The 24,743-nt window shown below is 45.9% G+C and overlaps 1 protein-coding gene and 1 long non-coding RNA gene across 7 annotated transcripts in view; both read right to left on the bottom strand.

The window, feature by feature from the left end:
- ACTN4 (actinin alpha 4) overlaps positions 1-12,524 on the bottom strand; it is a 93,420-nt gene extending 80,896 nt beyond the window's left edge. For 3 of the 5 annotated variants that reach the window (XM_070764540.1, XM_070764539.1, XM_070764543.1), the window contains exon 1: positions 12,231-12,523. In XM_070764540.1, coding sequence (XP_070620641.1) covers positions 12,231-12,371 — 141 coding nt within the window. In that variant the 5' untranslated portion in view covers positions 12,372-12,523. Of the gene's footprint in view, positions 1-12,230 lie in introns of all 5 variants that reach the window. The other 2 variants (XM_070764542.1, XM_070764541.1) reach the window with 1 other exon arrangement.
- Positions 12,525-13,856: 1,332 nt separating this feature from the next.
- Positions 13,857-19,415, bottom strand: LOC139173933 (uncharacterized). Of its 2 annotated transcripts, XR_011560267.1 has the most exons (4): positions 17,772-19,415; positions 16,731-16,841; positions 15,828-15,976; positions 13,857-14,154 (listed from the first exon to the last, which is right to left on the bottom strand). It is a non-coding gene; the product is annotated as an uncharacterized lncRNA (long non-coding RNA). The 2 variants fall into 2 exon arrangements; XR_011560266.1 differs by having other exon boundaries at positions 13,857-15,976; positions 17,772-19,413.
- Positions 19,416-24,743: the final 5,328 nt, after the last annotated feature.

The following is a 24,743-nucleotide window of genomic DNA, read 5'->3' on the forward strand; positions in this document are numbered from 1 at the left end:
GGGGCTTCCGCTCGCAGCTGTCCCCCGCCTCCTGCTCGATGCCGCGGTTTTCGGCGCTCTCCTGCTGGGCCCCAAAGAAAGAAGGCGGGAAAAAGGTGCGAAGAATGGAGCTCTCCTTCTTCCTGCCTTCTTTCTTTGGGGCTCAGCAGGAGAGCGCCGAAAAGCGCGGCATCAAGCAGGAGACAGCTGCGAGCGGGAGTACCGGCAGCGCCCCGCCCAGCTGAAGAACACCGCCGCGGAACACCGGTTGGGAAACGCTGAGGCGCCAGACAACATTTTCTAGGCGCCACTGGCGACCAGGCGCCTGGGTTTGTCGAGCCTTGGATTAATACCACTCTATAACACCACATCATCAGACCACATGTGGAGTACTGCATTCAGTTCTGGTCATCACATTTCAAAAGAGACATTGAAACTCTGGAGAAGGTGCGAAAAAGAGCAACCAAAATGATTAGGGGACTAGAAACCAAGACTTGTGAACAGAGATTGCTGGAACTGGGCATGGAGAGCCTAGAGAAGGGCCAGGGGGGACATGATAGCAGTCTACAGGGACTTGAGGGGTTGCCACAGAAAGAAGGGGGTCACACTCTTTTCCAGGGCGCCAGTGGGCCTGACGAGGAACAATGGTTGGAAGCTGACCAAGGAGAGATTCAACCTGGAAGTAAGTATGGTAAGTAAGTTGCTGGCTGGTGAAGAACCCCTTCAAACGGTGATGGAGGACTAGCTCGGATTTCCACGAACAGGACCGAAAGATGCGAAGATGGACTTGTTAACCCCAGAGGTCCAACAGTTCTAAAATGGGCCGTCAAGAACGCCAACGGATTTGCCATTCTGAAGACATGTCGACTCCTACGCAGAATTTTTAAAAAAAATAGATGTGTGGTCTCTTTTCGGACTTCTAAATTTGGGAAAGGCATGAGCCGAGGTGGCGCAGAAGGTAGAGCACGGTACTGCAGGCCACTAAAGCTGACTGCTAGGTCTGCAGGTCAACGGTTCAAATCTCATCATCAAGGTTGACTCAGCCTTCCATCCTGCCAAGGTGGGTCAAATGAGGACCTGGATTGTGGAGGCAAATAGGCCGGCTCTGTTAAAAAGTGAATTGTACATCTTTTGTGGCCAAACGGTATAAATGGTGTGTATGCATGTGGGTTTTTTTAAATAACAAATGGGTTTTTTATTACGGTGTTTTATAGTTTTAGATATTATATTCGACTTCTTATTGTTCTGTATCCTTTGGGATTGGGTGGCATAGAAGTCGAATAAGTAAATAAATAAATAAAAACCAAGAAAGCCTCTTGAAAAAAAGCGCCTTTGATCCTCTGCTTTAGAGCCATGTCAGCAACTTTAAAACTGATGTCCTGCAGAAGGCGCATGGACATGCAACCTATCCCAGCCGCGACAGCTCGCTGCTTGGATGTGCTCCAACCCCATAAAAGTCAAACCACGGCTGGTTACTCAGGCACATTTATCTCCTGCCCCACTCTTCGAATTAACTCAAGTTAAAAAAAATAATAATAACAATAATAATTTTTAAAGAAATGCCCAGGCAGCCGTGGACCAAAGCTTCACGCCTGCCAGAAACTTGGATGCAGATCCTGAAAAGTGTGCAATTTACGGCCTGGGCTTTGTAAGAGATGGATGGAAGAAAGCTTCCAAGGTGTTTCTGAGCCAAGATTTGACTTCCTGGCTCGGTAACAATCATTGAGATGTTTCTCCAGGCTGGGAACAACTGGAACATAGACAGGGGGAATTCCTGTTTATTTTCAACGGCAGAAAAGGCCAGGGCAGCTGCTACTGAGACGGTGCAGAGCTGTCACCTGCGAGACTAAACATCCTCAAACAAAAAGGTCGGACGCGCGATGCACAACTCCTTCACACTTCCATATGTTGCTTCAGGTTGCCTTATTTGAGTATAAGGTATTTTTAAGTCAGTGGTCTCCAACCTTGGCAACTTTAAGACTTGTGGACTTCAACTCCCAGAGTTCCAGAGCCAGCAAAGGTGCCCGAGGAATTCTGGGAGTTGAAGTCCACATGTCTTAAAACTGCAAAAGTTGACTGAGGAATTCTGGGAGTTGAAGTCCACACGACTTAAAGTCGCCAAAGGTGGCTGAGGAATTCTGGGATTTGAAGTCCACACGTCTTAAAATTGCAAAAGTTGGCGAGGAATTCTGGGAGTTGAAGTCCATACGACTTAAAGTGGCCAAGGCTGGCTGAGGAATTCTGGGAGTTGAAGTCCACACGTCTTAAAATTGCAAAAGTTGACCGAGGAATTCTGGGAGTTGAAGTCCACACATCTTAAGGTAGCCAAGGTGGCAAGAAACACCTTAACAATGTTAGCAAGGAAAGTAATAAAGGTAGGGGGGACTTGTGGCACCCCTGAAAATAAAGGGAATCTGCAGTCAGGCACAGCAATTGTTTCCTTCGGTGACTGATTCACTCAATGACCCATTTGCCAGTCCGGATTGTGGTGGCTAAACGAAAGACAACCTGTGCAGAATTAATATTTAACCAGGCCTCCTTGCTAGAGAGCAGCTTACAGGTTATTCCTGTTTGCTGCCCTCCAAATCCATTCCTTTTCTGCTAGAAAAACAGAACCATTTCCCTGCAAGCCAAGATATAAACCCCGTTATTGCAATTCTCCTTCCTACTTTTTACATGTTGCTTCTTGGGAGTTGCAACTTTCCACTCAACTGGGGGGCACTTCAATACTGTTACACTATCGTCCGGCTGGCCTTTTGCAAAGCCAGGAAGAAAATCCTTCCTATTCAATTTTTTTTTTTTACTGGCCCATTAAGCGCCACCGGGAATTCTCTCCGGCCAATTAACGAAAATCCGCTGACATCCGAATCCTGCTAGTTGGGCAAACTTTTATTGTTGTGATATTTTTTCCCCCTTAGCAGCTCTGCACAAGGCACCAAAACAAAGGCTGTTGGGTGCGTCACATCCAATTGTGCAGGGTCTACAAAGGGGCCGTTGTTTACCCCTGCAAGGACCACCCATTGCATTCGGAATTCAGCGGGCTTGCAGCCGGCTTTTGCAAAGGGTTCCGTCCCCCAAATGCAGGCTGCAGAAATGCAGCATAGGAGGAACATTGCAACGCCCTTCGTATATTGGCATCGGTGTTCGATACGCCTGCCCCGCCTTTTTTTCTTTTTTTTTGACCTTGTAACAATTCAAACATGCTTCCGGTTCTATATTAACAGGATTCTCTCTTACGCTCCCAAACAGGAAATGCATTATGAAAAGATACCAGTTAATTTAAACTATCTTAGAATTAACTAGTAACTGGAGGTAAAATTCACATCAGAAAATCTCTCGCCTGACCAGCCACATACTTTGTGTGTGTGTGTGATGGGGTGTATATTTGGTATATATCCAGTATCCCTAAAGAGTGATGTGTGTATGTGTGTGTGGAGAGACAGATGATAGATAAGATAGACAGACAGATGAGAGAGAAAGATAGGTTTTATATATATTATATATATATTATATATATATATATACACACACATATATATATACACACACAGATAGATAGACAGAGAGAGAGAGAGAGAGGAAAAGATAGGTGATAGATCACATATAGGTAGGTAGATAAGAGAGAAAGATAGCTAGATGATTATATATATATAATCATTATATATGATATATATCAATCACATGCTTTTGCTGAATTTGAAAATTAAGAGAGATTAGGATAGACAGAAATATATATACACATAAATACTGTACACACATACACACATACAGTATATGTAGAAAGAAAGGAAGACATAGAGAGAGTGAGTGAGAGAGAGGGGGGGGAGGGAGGGAGGAAGGAAGAGAAAGGGAAGGAAGGAAGGAAGGAAGGAAGGAAGGAAGGAAGGAAGGAAGGAAGGAAGGAAGGAAGACATACACACACACTTCCTATTTACAGCCTGGCAAGAAATTTCACGCTATTCCAGTCAGGCCAATCCTCCCGAGTGGCAGAGACCCACGGAAAAACCGCTCGGATGCCACGTCACCCGGACCAAAATGGAAACGGAGGCCTCCCGCCAGGTGCAAAGCAAGCTCTGCTTCAGTTTAGCGCTCTGGAGGCTGCACACACCTCTCCTCCGTCTGTCTCTTTCTTTCTTTCTTTCCCTCCACCCCACTCCTCCCCATCCCCGGGGGGGGGTGTGGCTTATTCCAAAAACTTTTGACTCAACCAGCATTTGGAAAGAGACGCTGGCATTCGCGTCAAGCCACAAATATGCCAGAAAAACATGGAAAAGCTATTAGCTGCTGGGAGCTGGCACCAAGTCAACACCGTAGGGGAGTCTAGCGTGGCTACTATCTGAAGTGCAGCGCTTCTCAAAACTTGATAACGCAGCTTTAAGAGGGGTAGACTTCAATTCCCAGAATTCCCCAGCCGGCCACCCCTCTTCAATGCCGCCACTGTTGAAAAGCCCTTAATTCCTGCCTAGTTCCTTAATTTCAAAGCAGGGGAAAAAATAAAGGGAACACTTAAACAACACAATATAACTCCAAGTAAATCAAATATTTTCTCACGCTGCTGCTTCTGATCTTTCCACCAACTGCCCTCAGATTGTGCCCTCTTGTTCTTCTGTTCACTTTCCTATTAAAAACACTTCCCTCCTGAACTTTATTTAACTCTTTAACATATTTAAATGTTTTGATCGTATCCCCCCTTTTCCTTCTGTCCTCCAGACTATACAGATGGAGTTCATGAAGTCTTTCCTGATACGTTTTATGCTTAAGACCTTCCACCATTTTTGTAGCCCGTCTTTGGACCTGTTCAGATTTATCCATCTCTTTTTGCAGGTCTCCAGAACTGGACACAGTATTATTCCAAATGGGGTCTCACCAGCGCTCTATACAGCGGGATCACCATCTCCCTCTTCCTGCTTGTTATACCTCTAGCTATGCAGCCAAGCATCCTACTCGCTTTCCCTACCGCCTGACCACACTGTTCACTCATTATTATTGTTATTTATTAAACTTATTTGCCTACCCATCTCGTCTTAAAAAGCAGCTCTGGGTGGCTTACTGCTTCATGCTTTTAATTTGCATGCTACCTGACTCCTAACAACACACAATTGAAAAAATAATAATAAAAATAAATAACGCCACACCTGGAATACCGCATCCATGGTTTTTTTTTTGGTCACGTTGCAAAAAAGATGTTGAGACTTTGAAATTAAAATAAAAAGCAACTAAGATGATCAAAGACCTGGTAACTAACACTTATGAAGAACAGCTGAAGGGTTTGAGTTTGGCTACTCGAAAGAAAAGAAGAATTAGGGGGGACACAATAACAATATTCCAGGATTTGAGGGGCTGCCACAAAGAAGAGGAAGGAGTCAATTTATTTTCCAAAGCACCAGAAAGCAAGACAAGAAAAAATGGATGGAAATTAATCAAGGAGAGAAGCCATCTGGAGATAAGGAGAAACTTCCTAACGGTGAAGACAATGAACCAGTGGAACGGCTTGCCACTAGAAATTGTGGGTGCTCCATAAATTGGGGTTTTTTTTAAAAGAGACCCGACAGTGACCTGTCTGAAATGATACAAGGTCACCTGCTTGAGCAGGGGGCTGGACTAGAAGACCTCCAAAGTCCCTTTTACACCTCTGTTTTGATTAGAAATGACAGAAACCAGGAGTGGAATGGAAAAATCAAGGAGCAACCCACGCCATCGAAACTATCCGAGGACTCTCAAAAACCAGGGATTTTAATTGCATCACTCAAAACAGGCCTTACGAGAAGTGAGAGCTGTGCAGCTACAAACGGTCCGGATTCGAAGCACCCACATTGCCATAAGAGGACCACCCACCAAGGTCAGGAGGGGGGAAAAAAAACCAGCCACACTTCAGATATCTCTGTGTTTGCATCTCTGCCGTCTGCTCTCTGGAGCTATAATAATTATGCCGTTTCCCCAGATTCTGGGCACCAAAATACATACATACGCCTCTGACTCAGGGGTGAGGGAGTTGGGAGGAGTTTAAAAATACAACCTGGATTTGGCAGAGGCTTGGCACCCAAAATGTACGTCAACGCTCGGAGAGTGTCAAAGCCATTTTGCCAGAGAAGTACAGTGGGACCTCTACCTACGAACGCCTCTACTTGCGAACTTTTCTAGATAAGAACCGGGTGTTCAAGATTTTTGTGCCTCTTCCCAAGAGCCATTTTCTACTTACAAACCCGAGCAACCAAAACTGTAACCGGAAAAGACAGGGAGAAGGCTCCGTGGGGCCTCTCTAGAAATCTCCTGGGAGGAAACAGGGCCGGAAAAGGTGGAGAGAAGCCTCCTTGGAGCCTCTCTAGGAATCTCCTGGGAGGAAACAGGACTGGAAATGGCAGGGAGAAGCCTCCTTGGAGCCTTTCTAGGAATCTCCTGGGAGGAAACAGGGCCGGAAAAGGCAGGAAGAAGCCTCCTTGGAGCCTCTCTAGGAATCTCCTGGGAGGAAACAGGGCTGGAAAAGGCAGGAAGAAGCCTCCCTGGGGCCTCTCTAGGAATCTCCTGGGAGGAAACAGGGTCTCCACCTTCCCTGTGGTTTCCCCAATCAGGGAAAGTAGTATTAACACAACTGCCCCATCTTTCTTGTTTAGTTTCCACCCACTGCTTCTTGTTCTACCTTCAGGTGCTTTGGAGAATAGCTGCACCCCCTATTTTTTGTGGCAACCCCTGAGATATTAGAAGACTGCTATCATGTCTCCCCTGGTCCTTCTTTTCGTTAAACTAGCCATGCCCAGTTCCTCCAGTCCCCTAATCAACTTTGTTGCTCTTCTCTGCACTTTTTCTAGAGTCTCAACATCCTTTTTGCATCGTGGCAACCAAAAGTGAACGCAGTATTCCAAGATGCCGAGGTTGGAGACCCCCTGATCTAGAAGACCTCCAAGATCCCTTCCAATTCTTGCTATCCTTTTCCATCACAACCAAGTAGTAATAAGAGGCATATTCAGAGTTTCCATAAGGGGACAGCTCTTCATCAGACATGACAGCTGACCTTGGGGACAATGCTGGGACCAGGAAGGGAATCGATGGGCGTGGCAGGAAACCCTTTGATCTCAGGGCCAACAAAATCCAGGCAACATTGGCGCCTTTTAACTACAAAGGGGGAAGACCGCGAAAAAAGGAAATGAACCAAAACGCAGCAATCACCTAAAATTAGCGCCTGGGATATATTATAATTGCACCGCATCATCATTATTATTATTATTACACCTGCCACAGCCGTATTTATCACAACATATATTTATACATATATTTATAATTACAGTTCCTGCCTCGGGAATCCTATTGTACAAATGCAAGGCAAATCAGGAAGAGGGGTGGCGAGGAAATAGAATATTTGAAGCGGCCGTAATGAGTAGGCTAACGATGAGAATAAAAGAAAAAGGAAAGATACGGACTGTTATCAAATTTGGGACAAACGATATAAATGCTGAGATAAAAGGAAGAAAACACCAACTATGAAATGTAAGTGTGCTAAACCAGGGGTCGACAAAGTTGTTCAGAATCTAGGAGCCAGCCAAAAAATTTAGGAGCCAGAATTTTTTTTAAGCAAACTTGGTTTTTAATTTAACAAAAAAAACATTACAAACGTTATAAACCAGTGTTTCCCAACCTTTTTTGAGCCGCGGCACATTATTCGTATTTTCAAAATCCTGGGGAACACTGAAAGGGGGGGGGCGGGCTAAAGAAAAGTTTGGACAAAAAAACCCTCTCTCTTTCTCCCTTTCGCTCTATTTCTCCCTCTTTCTCTCTTTTCCTTCCTTCCCTTCATTCTCTCTCTCCATCCCTCTTTCTTTCTTCCTCTCTTTTTTGCTCTCTTTCTCTCTCCCTCCTTCCCTTCCTCTATGTCTTTCTCTCTCCCTTGCTCTCTCTCTGTCTCTCTTGCTATCTCTTTCTTGCTTTTTTCTCTTTCTCTTGCTCTCTCTCTCTCTTTCACTGTCTTGCTATATGTCTCTTTCTTTCTCTTTGCCTCTCTTGCTATCTCTCTTTCTCTCTCTGTCTCTCTTGCTATGTCTCTCTTTCTTTCTCTTTCTCTCTCTCTCTGTGCCTCTCTTGCTAAGTCTCTCTTTTTCTCTTGCTATGTCTCTCTTTCTTTTTCTCTCTCTGCCTCTCTTGCTATGTCTCTCTCTCTCTCTTTCTCTCTCTCTCTCTCTTTCTTTCTCTTTCTCTCTCTCTCTGTGCCTCTCTTGCTAAGTCTCTCTTTTTCTCTTGCTATGTCTCTCTTTCTTTTTCTCTCTCTGCCTCTCTTGCTATGTCTCTCTTTCTATTTCTTTCTCTATCTCTCTTTCTCTGCCTCTCTTGCTGTCTCTCTTTCTTGCTCTGTCTCTCTTTCTCTGCCTCTCTTGCTATGTCTCTCTTTCTCTCTTTCTCTGCCTCTTATATGTCTCTCTTTCTCTCTCTCTCTCAGCTGACTGCAAGCGGGAGCCCTGACGGCGGCAGCTGGACGTGGTGCTGGACACCGTATATGCCAGGCACGCAGCGCCAGCATGTACGACGTCCAGCAGAATGTCCAACCGCCACCGTCAGGGCTCCCACTTGCAGTCAGCTGAGAGAGAGCGAGCGAGCGATCCCTCTCGCCGCCGCCATCTCCCCCGACGGCCCCCCCCCGCTCCCATCGGACACTTGCCGTCGACGAAAGAGGAGCTCCAGCTGGGCGGGGCGCTGCCGGTACTTCCGTCCTGGGGCTTCCGCTCGCAGCTGTCCCCCGCCTCCTGCTCGATGCCGCGGTTTTCGGCGCTCTCCTGCTGGGCCCCAAAGAAAGAAGGCGGGAAAAAGGTGCGAAGAATGGAGCTCTCCTTCTTCCTGCCTTCTTTCTTTGGGGCTCAGCAGGAGAGCGCCGAAAAGCGCGGCATCAAGCAGGAGACAGCTGCGAGCGGGAGTACCGGCAGCGCCCCGCCCAGCTGAAGAACACCGCCGCGGAACACCGGTTGGGAAACGCTGAGGCGCCAGACAACATTTTCTAGGCGCCACTGGCGACCAGGCGCCTGGGTTTGTCGAGCCTTGTGCTAAACGATACAAATAACTGCATAAAATTTGATAAGAAATAATTAAGATCGGGATAGTCAAGAGAGAAATAAGATATTTCTCTCTTTTTAAATGGTGCTTCTGTTTTTTGCTTTGTCTTTCGGTTTTTTCGGTCTCCTCGCTTGCTTCTTCTTCTTCTTCTTCTTCTTCTTCTTCTTCTTATTATTATTATTATTATTATTTATTTACTTACTTACTTACTTACTTACTGTACTTACTTATTTATTTATTGGATTTGTATGCCACCCCTCTCCGAAGACTCGGAGCGGCTCACAGCAAGAATACAAAACACAAATCCAATGATTAAAACACTAGAACAGTTTAAAAACCCTTGATTAAGAAACACTCATACAATGCAAACAATCCAATCCATTGCTAATTATCGTTATGATTATATACACTGCTCAAAAAAATAAAGGGAACACTCAAAACAACACATCCTAGATCTGAATGAATGAAACATTTTCATCAAATACTTTGTTCTGTACAAAGTTGAATGTGCACAAGAGCCGGTGAAATTGACTGTCAATCAGTGTTGCTTCCTAAGTGGACAGTTGGATTTCACAGAAGTTGATTTATTGGAGTTATATTGTGTTGTTTAAATGGTTCCCATTATTATTATTTGAGCAGTGTATATTGTAAATTATTTCTGTAAACACATTACCTACGTAGCTTTTTAAAAATAATAAAAAAAATTATTATTTAAATTTATTATTTAAAAAAAAAGAATTTTTGCAAGGCAGGGACTACCCTTCAAAGCATCGCTATGTGGGGGTGGAAAAGGGAGATGGGGAAAATTTTGCCCCCAAATGACCGCTGATATTTTTAAAAAAACTTGGAAGACGTACAGGCACCCCAACCAACTCATGGCGGCTTGAAGCTCCCAAAGGAGATGGGATGGCAGTTTAAAGTCAGTTTTTTCCCACACTCCGTAGGCTAAAAGGATTGGGGCGTGTGTGCGTGGAAAGCGGTTCTAATCTCCCATCTCATCCCACATTGCTGGATGAATAATTGTCTCGGAGAGGGAGGGAGGGAGGAGGAGGCTGGCTGGCAGCCCGGCAAGCAGGCAAATGGAGCTGCCCCACCCTGCACTACCGTTGGCTTCTCTCCCTGCTCGCTCTCCCCTTTGGTAGGCAAACACCGAAGCACCTGATGGTTGCCCTCTAAGGAAGGTAACCCAACGCCTGCCCACTCCAGAAAGGTAGCCTCTTTGATGGGCACCTTTCCAGGCTAGCCATGCCACTTAAAGCATGAGTGAAGATACTCTAAGGGAGGTACTGCACCTCCTGAGAAGTACAGGCAACCCCCAGGTACAGTACATTGTAGGTATAATAAAGAAGTAGTGCAAGGGCAGACTAGATGGACCACGAGGTCTTTTTCTGCCCTCAATCTTCTATGTTTCTATGTTTCTAAGTGGGCCAAGGAGAATAGAGTCGGTGTTCAAACAGTACGATCAAGCCAATGGAAGTCTGCCAATAATAATAATAATAATAATAATAATAATAATAATAATAATTTATTAGATTTGTACGCCGCCCCTCTCCGAAGACTTGGGGTGGCTCACAATAATAACAACAACAGTATTACAATAAAACAAATCTAATATTTTAAAAAGCATCTAAAAACCCATCATTTAAAAACCATACATACAACACAAGCATACCATACATAAAACTATATAAGCCTGGGGGAGATGTCTCAATTCCCCCATGCCTGGCAATACAGGTGGGTCTTCAGCAATTTACAAAAGACATTTATACTGTGCCCGGGTGGAATACTATCCAGACGGAGACCCCTGCCCCCCCACAATGCCCTTTCCTGCCTCTGCACTGCACAGTGCAGAGGCAGGAAAGTCCAAGGCAGGACTCCAAAGCCCATAGATGGCTACAAAGGCCACACTTGCCGTCTGGTACTCAGGTGGAGCTGGAGGAGGTGCCAATGGCCCTGTGTTTCAACCCCCCTCCTCCCCAGCCATGAGTCAGGGCCACTCCCAGCCCAGCAGGATGGCGCTGCCCGGCCTGGTAGCCTGTCCTCCCCACCCCCCAGGGCACCTGGCAGAAGGTCAGATACCTGGCTGTCAGGTGAACCGTCCCTCAGCTGCCCTCCCCATAAATCCCCCCCAAAGACGGCAATCTCCAGAAGGCAGAAACCCCGGATCGGCTGGTCCCTCGATTTCATTCCATTTCATTCATTACCCAGCCACGAGACACAAAAAGTTGCCAAGGGGGCTTTTGCACAGCGCTCTCTATGGCTTGCAACGCCTTCTTCTCACCATGCCCAACACGGGTGGGTGGGAAAGCTGGCACGCTGAAGAAGCACACCAGCTCTTTAAATTGCCTTCCAGCACAGGAAGTACTCTGCCCATGCCCAGAGGCGGCCTTTCCTCTTCGATTCTCGTTCTCGCCCTCACCACCCCAAATTGTATTGTCTTCTAGTAGAGGGCAACACTCTGCCCATGCCCAGAGGTGCCCCTCCTCTTTGATTCCCCCTAGCTCAGGGGACTCCTCAAACCTTGGCAACTTTTTTAAAGCCTGGAAGACTTCCAGAATTGAAGGGAATTCAAGTCCTCCAGGGTTAAAGTTGCCAAGGTTTGGAGACTTTGGCTCTAGCTGGAAGCTGTTCTCTCGCCCATCACCCCACTGCAAATTGCATTGCCTTCTAGCAGAGGAAGCACTCTGTCCATGCTCAGAGGCGCCTTTTCTCTTTGATTCTCTACCTGAGTCTTCGGAGAGGGGCCGCATACAAATCTAATAAACTATAAGCACTCTGCCCATGCTCAGAGGCGCTTTTCCTCTTTGATTCTCTACCTGAAAACTGCTTTCTCGCCCAAACCCCGAATTGCATTGCCTTCTAGCAGAGGAAGCACTCTGCCCATGCTCAGAGGCACCTTTTCTCTTTGATTCTCTAGCTGGAGGCTGTCCTCTCTTGTCCCCACCCCACCCCAAATTCCTTCTAGCACAGCAAGCACTCTGCCCATGCCCAGAGGCGCCTTTCCTTTTTGATTCTCTCGCCCCCGCCCCAAATTGCATTGCCTTCTAGCGGAGGAAGCTCTCTGCCCATGCCCAGAGGCCCCTTTCCTCTTTGATACTCTAGCTGGAAGATGTCCTCTCCCCCCACACTCCACATTGCATTGTCTAGCAGAGGAAGCACTCTGCCCATGCCCAGAGGCGCCCTCCCCTGCTGAGCCTGGATGCCCCGCCCGCCCTCACCTTGCGCTGCTGCTTCTCCCAGGCCGGGTCGAGCAGGAGGTCCCGATCCCAGTCGTCCTCTTGAGCCATGTAGTCGCCGATACCCGGCCCGTTGCCGCCGTACTGATAGGCGGGTTGTCCGGCCGCGTGGTAATCCACCATTGCAGTCTCCGCTAGCGCGTGAGGAGACCCGGGGCTGGAGGCGAGCCGGAGAAAGAAGCGGCGGCGGCGGCACGGACGACGAGCAGACGGAGAGAGCAGCGCTCACCTCCGAGCGCGGCGGCTGCACGGGACCGACTGACGACGAACGCGCCCCAGCCGGGGCCGCTGCGCCTGCGCCACCCCGCCCAGGCGGCCCGAAGAAACCCCGCCCACGGGGAGAAGACAAGAAAGCCCGCTCTTGCCCCACCGCCGACCAATCCTCGCCGCTTTTTTCTGGAACGGCGCAGGCGCTCCCCCCTGTCCCGGCTCCACGCAGGCGCCAAAGAAGCCCTCCGCGAGCGGGAAAGAGCGAATTGCCAGCGTTTGGGAATCGCCCCCCCGGTGCGCGTGCGCGGAGGTTTAGGATTTACCTCACGCTGCGGGCGAAGTTTTTTAAGAAATGTGGACTTCAACTCCCAGAATTCCCCAGCCAGCTTTGTTGGCTAGGGAATTCTGGGAGTTGAAGTCCGCGTACCTTTTTAAAAAAATTATTTTATTCTAAACATATAAACATAAACAAAACATTTTAAATGCAATGTGTAACAGTCCCGTTTCTTATTTTCCATAGTGATATTTCTATTTACCATCTAATATTACTAATACTATATACATTTTAATTTACATAGGTGTTACCTCAGGGGAAAAAATAAAGACAACCAAATAAATAGTCAACTAACTTAAATAATGGAAAGAAGGGAACAGAGGGTCAGTTGAACATAGAAATAAAAGGGATACCAATGAAATCCACATATCTTAAAGTACACCGTGTTGAGACCCAATGCATTAACTCTTCAGAGAATACAAATCTAATAATAATAATAAAGGGATTTGTAATTTTACTTCCAGCAGCATCTATCTTTAATTCTGTGGAGATTCTCAGTCACCCAAGTCATGGTTGTCCCAAAGATGTTTTATCCGGAAAAGACTTTCTTATTTTTTCTTTTAAGACGTTTCTCCTCTCATCCGAGAACCTCTTCCGCCGCCATCCTGTCAGAACTGAAGAACCTTCTAGGCTGAGAAGCGAAACCTCTTCAAAGGAAAAAAACACAAGAAAATCCAGTTGCCTCCCGAAAAAGCACCTTTTGTCAAATTTTATGATTGGCTAAAAGAAAGAAAGAAAGAAAAATTTATGCAAAGCAACACGTCAAATAAAAGAATTCAAAAATTAATATTATGTAAAAGAAGTGTAATTCTCTGATCAAATATCCCCCCCCCCCAAAAAAGTGGGGAAACTTTCATTTCCCAAATGTTGTATATATATATGTTTTTATGTATGTTTTTTCTTTTGTCTTGTATGTCACATTTGTAAAATAAAAATTAAAAAGAAAAAGCACCTTTTGGGACATCTATCTTTAATGGTTGCCTGAAAGACAATAATTCAATGAGTAGTTTTAGGCCATGGCATTTTATCAGGAAAAAAATAAGAAATAAAACAATCCACACTGATTTGAAACAATAGCCACTACTTTATTTTTATTTTTTAAAAGCAATGGCAAAATTCGGGGAGGGGAGGCATTTGGATTGTGTTGTTCAATCATGCTGGTGTCTTGGAGGATTCGACCACTTCCTGTCTTGGTGCAAACTTGAGGTTACAATTTAAGGAACTTGTGGTTTAAAATAACCCCGGGTTGTAACTGCTTCCCTAAAATGGATGGTCTCCAGGGCTAAGGGACTTGAGGAAAGTGACTTTTTGCCATCATGATTTTTCCTTCCGCATCATGGATCACAGGTTCTGCTCAGCCGCCTGGAAGAGAGAAATGGAGCAACCCTCAAGGGAGGATTTATTGATTTCAAGAAAATACATCCTCCATTTATGGAATTTACTCATCCTGACCCAGATAGTCTCGTCCAGTGATGGTGAACCTTTTTGTCCTCAGGTGCCAAAAATGTGCACATCCACACTATTGCATCTGCGTGCATGCCCACACCAATAATTCAATGCTCCCCCCATGCATCCACCAGCATGCATGTGCAACACTACCCCCCATGCTGCCCCGTATGGATGGGTGACTCCCCTGCTCCATTTCCCGAATTCTAGTGGGCCTGATAGGCCCATTTTTGCTCTCTCCAGGCACCAGAGCCTGGGGAGGGCAAAAATGGCCTCCCCACCCCACCAGAGGCCTTCCAGAAGCCAAAAATCCCCACCCTGGTAGGAAATGGTAAGCAGCCCGCCCCTGCACGGAGCCACCCTGGAAACAGCGAAGGACCAGCCTGCAGTACATCTGCCAACGAAAACAGAACTCAGGAGGGCCATTTTCGGCCACAACAGCCTCCTGCAACCCTCTGCCAGGGAAAACACAGCTTGGAGAGGCCGTGCCCATTGGCGGAAGTTTGCAGGAGGCCAACAAGACAAAAAAAAAGAGTAGTAATGAGTGACATCGAAGTGGCCATCCCATCATGGCCACAGCCGCCACTCCTGGCCCTCCAAGGTCAAACACAACCCTGATGCAGCCCTCAATAAAATCTAGTTTAACACTCTTGCAGTAATGGAAGGCAAACTGGCCAGCGGATAAGGAACACTAAGATCAGGATGGGTATGTGATTTCTCCCCCCCACTAAGGCAATTATTACTTGGGAAAGAGACAATTTTGGTGCAAATCACAGCCTAGCCCCCCCAAAAAAGAAATTAACCACCCCGTACAACTCCCGCCCTAAACAGCAGAACGTGTCCCTATTCTTCTTTCTTACTTCAGATTTAAATCGTAAACCACAGGCCAATTTAAACCTAGTCATACATTTTCCCTAACATGTACTTTGGCTTGAAGGCGAAGGCAATGATAGGTTGCCAAGACACCTAGATTGCAAATCACAGACAGGACGTTTGTAGTTTTTATCTCGACTCCAGTTCTAAAACTATTGCACGGCATCTTTCATCCCACAGAAGGCCTTCAAGGAGCCACTGCAAGAGATACTCACAGGTGATCCTCGGTTTATGACCACAATCGAGCCCAAAATTTCCAGGTCTAAGCCAGGCAGTTTTTAAGTGACTTGTAGCTGTAGTAAGGTCTTTATTTTCATGACAGTGAAGAAAATTTTAAACTTGATCAGATAAGCCAACTTTATATTCTTTGTCCTTAAAAGTTCCTTTTGTTAAAGAAAAAACTCATCTGATCCATGGCTAAGCCTGACAGACTTAAACTCCCAGAATTCCCCAGCCAACTTTAAGCCTGGCTGGGGAATTCTGGGAGTTAGTCCACCAGATTTAACATTGCCAAGGTTGGAGACCCCTGCACTGGATCGCCCTGGAAAGTGAATGAACAATTGAACAACAATAACATCCTCTTCTTGCTGCAAAAATCCACTTAAATTTTGTTAGGCATAGTGAAGGTTGCTTATGCCTCTAGGCCCAATTCTCATCACCAGCTGGAAGGGGGGGGGGAAATCAAGTGGCAGATATTTCAAATATACTCAAATCACCGTCCAGGGATATCGAAATAGGCAGGACTCGCAGGAAGTGACCGGCAACTGTTGGAAGATTGCGGAAACTTTTAAGACGGTCTGGTCCCAAGGGAGATCCCCAAAGCAGCAAAACTCTTCACCCTTCCCATCGTTAATTTGTCAGCTGGCTAAAAGAGAAAGAAGCAGCCTGAATTAACTTCTTGGTCACATTATGAGGAGGCATTGACCCTTAACCAGAATGTCCGTTTCCTTTTACGAGAAATATGTGAAGTGTTTCAAAAACTCCACTGACTTATGCCTTTACTTCCGTGTTTCTCAATCTTGGTAACTTGGATGAGGTCTGGACTTCAACTCCCAGGATTCCCCAGCCAACATGGAATCCTGGGAGTTGAAGTCTTCACCAGTAGTGGGTCAGTGATGCCCTGCTACTGGAACGGTAAAGTGCTACGTTCCGGTAGCGATTTTTGGGAGGCGCATGTAGCTGCGCTTCCCCGATGCACGCATGCACACGCACGCATGGGATTTGCCTTCTGCACATGCAAGTGAAATTTTGTGGGAAGATGCGCGAGCGAAATTTCAATTATTTTCACCAATTTTTTGCTTCTGCGCATGCATGGAAGCAAAAACATCGGCGAAAATTGCCGAAATCTCACGCGAGATTTCATTTGAACCCAAAACTCACGCCAAGGGGCGCGCCCGCCCACGACAGCCTTGGAGGACACCACCGGTAGCACTGAAGACGGCAGGCCTTCGCTGCAGTGGGTTCTAAAACCTTTTACTACCAGTTCGCGCAGGTGGGTGGGAGGAGCCTCCTGCCACCGGCACTACCAGTTCTTAGAACCAGGCCAAACTAGAAGCAACCCGCGACTGATCTTAAGCGATAACCTGGAATGCCCTCAGAAAACCTTTGAAAACTCTTACCTTCAAACGCACAGTGAGGAAACTGTTTGTAAGTCAAGGATCGTCTGCAGTTCCTGGGTGAACATTGCAGTCAGGCGGTAGGGAAAGCAAGTAGGATGCTTGGCTGCATAGCTAGAGGTATAACAAGCAGGAAGAGGGAGATTATGATCCCGCTATATAGAGCGCTGGTGAGACCACATTTGGAATACTGTGTTCAGTTCTGGAGACCTCACCTACAAAAAGATATTGACAAAATTGAACGGGTCCAAAGACGGGCTACAAGAATGGTGGAAGGTCTTAAGCATAAAACGTATCAGGAAAGACTTCATGGACTCCATCTATAGAGTCTGGAAGACAGAAGGAAAAGGGGGGACATGATCGAAACATTTAAATATGTTCAAGGGTTAAATAAGGTCCAGGAGTGAAGTGTTTTTAATAGGAAAGTGAACACAAGAACAAGGGGACACAATCTGAAGTTAGTTGGGGGAAAGATCAAAAGCAACATGAGAAAATATCATTTTACTGAAAGAGTCGTAGATGCTTGGAACAAACTTCCAGCAGACGTGGTTGGTCAATCCACAGGAATTGAATTTAAACATGCCTGGGATAAACATATATCCATTGTAAGATAAAATACAGAAAATAGTATAAGGGCAGACTAGATGGGCCGTGAGGTCTTTTTCTGCCGTCAGACTTCTATGTTTCTATGTTTCTATATTTAATGCCTTTTAAAATCAGCTTCCTCACCAGGTTTTTGCTTTGTTTTTTTTAAGCAACTAAATTTCCTTGTTAACGCCCTCCCTATAAATTCCCATTTCCTCCCCCCCCCCTGCTTTTTTTCAAAATTAAGACCTTACTGCCAATTCAAAGGCTTGCAACTATTGCAAAAATGCCTGTGACTTAGGGCCACGAAATGTTGTTGCGGCTCTCCGGTTACACTTATGAGGTGCGATTGATAAGTGTGTCCTTTGCTTTATTGCCCCTGTCTCTATAGTAACAAAACAGCTTTGTGTTCAGGAATTTGCTTCTAATAATCATTATTATTTCACGGTGGTGACATACCTTGGGTGTGGACGCGATACCCCGTTCTGTTCGATCTCTTAGTCCTGTGGGCCGAAGAACAGTTCAGCCCTTGTAAAAGGTTAAGATAACACAAAATGCCAACACAATGAGGCAATTGTCAGCATTATTTTTTTGCATCCTTTTTTCCATCTTCTAGTACAGGTGACCGCACACACCTTTTTTTCCTCCTACTTCCTTCTTCTACCAAATATGGAGGGGGAAAAAATTACAGCTTGCATTATAGGCACTCTATTAAAAAAATACCTGTCACACCTTCCATAAAGGAGGGGCCCAAAAACTCAGCCATTTATTTATTTCACAACCTGTCGCAACCACGATGGATTCTTGGAGGCATCCGGAAGTAAAGGATAGACACAGCTGAGAAATCGAATGCATTCAAATAGTGTTTTAAAGCCTGGAAATAGTGAAGATGCGTGGACTTCAACTCCCAGAATTCCCCAGCCAGCATGATAATTAAATTTAAGACCTGTGGACTTCAATTCCCAGAATTCCCCAGCTAACATAATTAAAGACCTGTGGACTTCAACTCCCAGAATTCTCCAACCACCATGCTAGTAGACTTTAAAACGTGTGGACTTCATCTCCCAGAATTCCCCAGCCAGCATAATAATTAAATTTAAGACTTGTGGACTTCAATTCCCAGAATTCCCCAGTCAACATGATAATTAAATTGAAGACTTGTGGACTTCAATTCCCAGAATTCCCCAGCCATCATAATAATTAAATTTAAGACCTGTGGACTTCAATTCCCAGAATCCCCCAGCCAGTATAATAATTAAATTTAAGACCTGTGGACTTCAATTCCCAGAATTCCCCATCCAGCATGGTAATATACTGTACTTCAAAATGCCTAGACTTCCAAAATTCTCCATGTTGGCTGAGGAATTCTGGGACTTGAGCTCCACGCCCCTTCAAAGTTGCCGCAGTGGGAAAAGATTGCATTAGAAGAGCAGAATGGCTCAAAATCACCACGGGTCGAAAGATCGCCGCCACACGACCGCCTTAGCTTGTGAAATATTAACAAAGTGATTTGCACTGGCAGGAGAGAAAGTTTTACAGTGTGGATTTGACTTTCAGGTCCTGAGAAAGCCTTCGACAGAGTAATGCATTATGCATGTAATCACTTCCCTAACTGGTTTGCAAAGCTAAATAATAACCCATCCCTTTCTAGCCAGCATCCTTCCTCCCTCTTTTCACCCCATTGCTGCTCCTAGATACCAGGAAGCCTGCTGGTTGGGGATGATGGGACCTGTGTCACCCCAGATCTCAAAGCAGGATAGGATTTGCATCTGGCTGCACCCATGCAGCAGAGGTGGTGGTGCAGCTCCATTCTCCAGGCCTGGGACTCAAGACAGCTCCAGCTCCGACTCTCTGGAACCAGCTCCCCCCAGAGATTAGAACTGCCCCCACCCTCCTTGCCTTTCGTAAACTCCTTAAAACCCACCTTTGTCGTCAGGCATGGGGGAACTGAGATATCTCCCCTGGGCCTATACAATTTATGTATGGTATGCTTGTATGTATGTCTGCTTAATAATGGGGTTTTTTAAATATCTTAAATTGTAAATTATTAGATTTGTTATAAACTGTTTTTATTGTGTTGTGAGCCGCCCCGAGTCTACGGAGAGGGGCGGCATACAAATCTAATAAACATAAACATAAACATAAAGGATGCAAAGTCACAGCCAGCATTTAAATTGGTGATGGAGAAACTTTTTTGGTTCACGTGCCAAAAGGAGGAAGGGGGGGGGATTTGGGGGAGTTAGCATGCGTGACGTGCCCATACCCCTTCCCTCCCATGAACATTCGCACACACACCCATGATGCTCCCCCATTACCTACATAGTAGATAATGTTTTTTGTGTGTGTGTCTGAGTGTAATATGTATGTAAACATGTGGCATATATACATAGAATTAAATAGTATATTTTGGATGTTCAGGAATAGTAAATAGAGAGGGAAATTGTATCTCTGTGAGGCAAGGAGAGGCCAGGCACCCTAACTCAAACCCTTAACGTGAGTGACAATCAAGTTGGCCACCTTTAAGCCAGTCACATGATTAAGCCAGCCCCAGTCACATGATCGTCAAGCCACTCCCACCTTTTCACATGGCTGGCAAGGCACTTCTACTCATTCATAAGGTCAACAAGCCACTCCCACACAGTTATATGACCATCAAGCCACTCCCACCTGGTCACATGGCTGGCAAGCCACTCCTACTCAGCCACATGGTCGACAAGCCATTCCCACGCGGTCACATGACTATCAAGCCACACCCACAAAATAAGCCAGGCCCACGGTGTGGTAGTAAAAATTGTTGTAGCCCATCACTGCCCAAACCCTTGACGTGAGTGACGTCAAGTTGGCCACTTTTAGGCCAGTTACATGACCTTTAAGCCACTCCCCAGTCATATGATGGTTAAGTCACTCCCACCTGGTCACATGGCCGGCAAGCCACACCCACAAATAAGCCACGCCCACAGTGTGGTAGTAAAAAATATTGCAGCCTTTCACTGCATGCGCGCCGCGCCGTAGCTTCGCCACGCTCACTCATCTCTGGAATGTTCAGCATCTCTCTGGACAGGAAAAGAACAAGGGCACGACCCCTGCGGGATCGCTCAACGGGAAAACAAAGGGGGAGAGCAGACGGGGATGGGGAGGGAGGGAGGGGGAGGTCAGGAAAGGAAGGAGGGAAAAAATGTTGATAGAATTGCTAAACAAGCCAGGACGATTCTCCCCCTGGCCAAGTTTTGGACTCGTTGGGGGGTGGGAAGAGAAGGGAGGGGGGGGCGGCCAAATTCCCAGCCTTCCTGAAGAATTTCTCCCATCTGGAGACAGGCTTTATATGGCCGCCTCCTGGAACCACGACAAGTTTCCCCACCCGCCGGCTTGGCAATCTGTGTAAATCTCAGACGCAGCAGAACCGACCCGCCAGACAGACCAGGCCTGTGCAAAGCTGTCTCTGCGAAGGGGGGAGAAGCCCCCCTCGCCCACCGCCGGCGTCTGATCTAGGGCCATCTGGCTGTCAGGAGCCCGAGAGCCGCTCTCGTTCTCAGACCGGCTGCGTTTGCAGAACCCGGGCAAGACCGAGCCTTGATCCCGCTCACAAGGGGAGACCAGCTTGGTAGCAAAGAGGTGACTCGGGTTTGAATTTGGACGTCTGCCTGGCTTCCCGCTGCGGCCGGAGCATTCCCGACTGTCGTGGGTTTGAGTCTCGTAGGTTGAGCTTTGTCCTGCTCACAGAATCCTTTCTCTTTTCTCTAACAGCAGAAGCGCTTTAGACTTATATTCATTTGACCTGTTAGAGATGTCCACCTCACTCTAGTGGCTCCGGGCAGCTTGCAAGAGACTTCAAAACTCAAAGATACATAAAGGCAGCACCAGAAGAAGGCCTTTTAAGGACAGCCAAGATCAACAACCCATCGGAGATAACTCGAAAGCCGCAGCTATGTGGCCTCTGACCTCCCAATCCAGGAAGGCTTTGCAAACAGCCTGCAGAATTGGGGCCGATTGAATCTCAGGGTTATATTGTCCCAAAAGGGCCCACTCGGCTTCTGTGACCACCTTCTGTCCGTCTGCTTCTCCTTTTCCTCCTTCCTCCTCTCTTTCCTTCCTCCGCTTCTGTTTTTCTTCCTTCTTTCCCCTTTTTCCATCCTTCTCTTCCTTCTCTCTTTTCTCCTTCTCTTTTTTCCTCTTCTTTCCTCCCTCTTCCTCTCTTCTCTTCACATAGAAACATAGAAGCTTGACGGCAGAAAAAGACTTCATGGTCCATCTAATCTGCCCTTACACTATTTCCTGTATTTTATTTTAGGATGGATAGATGTTTATCCCAGGCATGTTTAAATTCAGTTCCTGTGGATTGACCAACCATGTCTGCTGGGAGTTTGTTCCAAAGATCTACTACTCTTTCAGTCAAATAATATTTTCTCACGTTGCTTCTGATCTTTCCCAACTAACCTCAGATTGTGCCTCCTTGTTCAAGAACAAGGAGGCACAATCTGAGGTTAGTTGGGAAAGATCAGAAGCAACGTGAGAAAATATTATTTTCCTATTATTTCCTATTATTCCTATTATTTTCCTATTAAAAACACTTCCTTCCTGAACCCTTATTTAATCCTTTAACATATTTAAACATTTCAATCATGTCCCCCCCTTTCCCTTCTATCCTCCAGACTACACAGATGGAGTTCATGAAGTCTTTCCTGATACGTTTGATGCTTAAGATCTTCCACCATTTTTGTAGCCCGTCTTTGGACTCATTCAATTTGATCCATATCTTTTTGTAGGTGAGGTCTCCAGAACTGGACACAGTATTGTTCCAAATGGGGTCTCCCCAGCGCTCTATACAGCGGGATCACCATCTCCTTCTTCCTGCTTGTGATACCTCTAGCTATGCAGCCAAGCATTCTACTTGGTTTCCCTACTTTTTCCTCTCCTTTCCTCCCTTCTCTTCTCCTCCCTCTCTTTTTTTCTTCCTTCTACTCCTCTTCTCCTCCGCCCTAGTGAAGTCTTCAGCCTGGAGGTAAAAGGGAAAGGAAGTTTACCTTTCAGGAAGAAGGTGGCTGGAGGCCAAAGGGTTTCAATTGTTCTTGGAATTGACATTGCTTTATTATCTCTTATAGGCTGCTGGAGAGGAAGTGCTGCCACTCCCTTTCAAATGAGGCTATCAACATGTTTCTTATAAATAGAATTCCTGCCCTTTTCCCAGCTTCCTCAGAGTAAGCGAGCTATCTCTTTGCCTAGAACTGATGGGATTTCTGGCTACCTGAATATTAAAGAACACAGTTGAACTTTGGGAGAAATGGCAAGAGGAACGTGAATCTGTAGAGGGCTTGGTGTCCAGTAGTGGGGAATTTATTTTATTCCATTTATAGGCTCCCCTTCTCGTGGAATGCCTGCTACGGTTGGGTTTCTGGTGTTTTTTTAGACGTTTTATGACCAGGAAACGGTTGCCAGTACGTAGGACAGTGAGTCTTATAAACCTCATTCCCAGGTGCATTATATCTTCTGCAGCCTGGCAATAATTCGTCGGCAGTTGACGGAATGAATCATGGTGCCAAAAAAGCTACCCAGGACCCAACAATGTGTGTTTGTTTCCTTTCTATTGGGGGTGATTTTCAACAACTCCAAAAATTCAAGAGTTCAACCGAATGACAAAATAAAGGGACCTTGGAAGTGTTCCAGTCCAAGCCCCTGTTCAAGCAGAAAATCTTAAATCAGTGACGGTGTGCCATAGGTTCTCCATCATGGCCTTGAACCATTCCAGACAAATGTTTGTCCAATCTCTCCTTAAAATCCTCCAGTAATGGAGCGCCCATAACTTTCTGAAAAGCAAAATGTTCTACTGGTGTGTTTTTGCTCCGTGGCAGGAAATTTCTCCTTGGTTCTAGGTTGTTTCTCTCCTTGATTAGTTTCTACCCATTGCTTCTTGTTCTACCCTCAGGTGCTTTGGAGAATAGGTTGACTCCGTCTTCTTTGGGGCCACCCCTGAAATATTGGAACACTGCTATCAAGTCTCCCCTAATCCTTCTTTTCATTAAACCAGACATACCCAGTTCCAGCAACCATTATTCATGTTTCAGCCTCCTGTCCCCTAATCCTCTTTGTTGCTCTTCTCTGCACCCTTTCTAGAGTCTCAACATCCTTTTTTTACATCGTGGCGACCAAAACTGTATGGACAAGTGTATCGGTGGTTATTGAAACGGATGTCCAAGTGCCGCCTCTATGTTAGTTGAGGCAGGCAGGGTTCCCTTGAGTACCATTTGTTGGGGGTCAAGGGAAAGGGAGGGTCCTGCCTTCTCTTTCTGCTCAAGGTTTATTTATTTGTTTGTTTGTTTGTTTATTGGATTTGTATGCCGCCCTTCTCCGTAGACTCGGGACGGCTAACAACAATGATAAAAACAGCATGTAACAATCCAATTAATAAAACAACTAAAAATCCTTATAATACTGTAAAACCAAACATACACACAAACATACCATGCATAACTTGTAATGGCCTAGGGGGAAGGAATATCTTAACTCCCCCATGCCTGGCAGCATAAGTGAGTCTTGAGTAGTTTACGATCCCCATGGACAATTGGTGGGCCACTATGTGACACACAATGCTGGACTCCATGGGCTTTGGCCTGATTCAGCATGGCTCTTCTTATGTTCTTAAGTATTCCAAATGTGGCCTAAGGCCTGGAACCTTGCAATTTGGGTTGGGCAAGCAAAGCTATCACAAGCATTCAAGTTGGATTCCAAAAATAGATGCTCCTCTTCAGGCCTCCTACTTATAAGATCCCTAAGAGCATCTCCCATTCTAGCTACTGAAAGGACCATGGAGACCAAACTCTTCTCCCAAGCACTGGGCTGACAGTTGAACTGGTAGATAGTTGGGTCTGGCAGTTGGGCAGAAGGAAAGCGTGGATTTTAGCTGCCTTTTATGGATTGTTGTAAGCTGCCTAGAATCCTCATAGCAGGAACTCCTTGTTTAACGATTGTTTGCAGTCACAACCGGGCTGAAAGTACAACTTTGCAACCTATCCTTGCATTTATGACCTGTCTTCTCCTCCTTCTTGCGCCATTAATAGGAAAGTGAACCCAAGAACAAGGGGGCACAATCTGAAGTTAGTTGGGGGGGAAGATCAAAAGCAACATGAGAAAATATTATTTTACTGAAAGAGTAGTAGATCCTTGGAACAAACTTCCAGCAGACGTGGTAGATAAATCCACAGTCACTGAATTTAAACATGCCTGGGATAAACATAGATCCATCCTAAGATAAAATACAGGAAATAGTATAAGGGCAGACTAGATGGACCATGAGGTCTTTTTCTGCCGTCAGACTTCTATGTTTCTATGTTTCTATATCCGTCAATCATGTTGATGATCCTATTTTTATCACCAGCCCCACGAAAAAGAACTACTGCTGAGTTTTGTCCAAATCGATCCCTTAGATTTTTGAAGCCA

Source organism: Erythrolamprus reginae, chromosome 11 (assembly GCF_031021105.1).
Source record: "Erythrolamprus reginae isolate rEryReg1 chromosome 11, rEryReg1.hap1, whole genome shotgun sequence".
NCBI classification, from domain to species: Eukaryota; Metazoa; Chordata; class Lepidosauria; order Squamata; family Dipsadidae; genus Erythrolamprus; species Erythrolamprus reginae.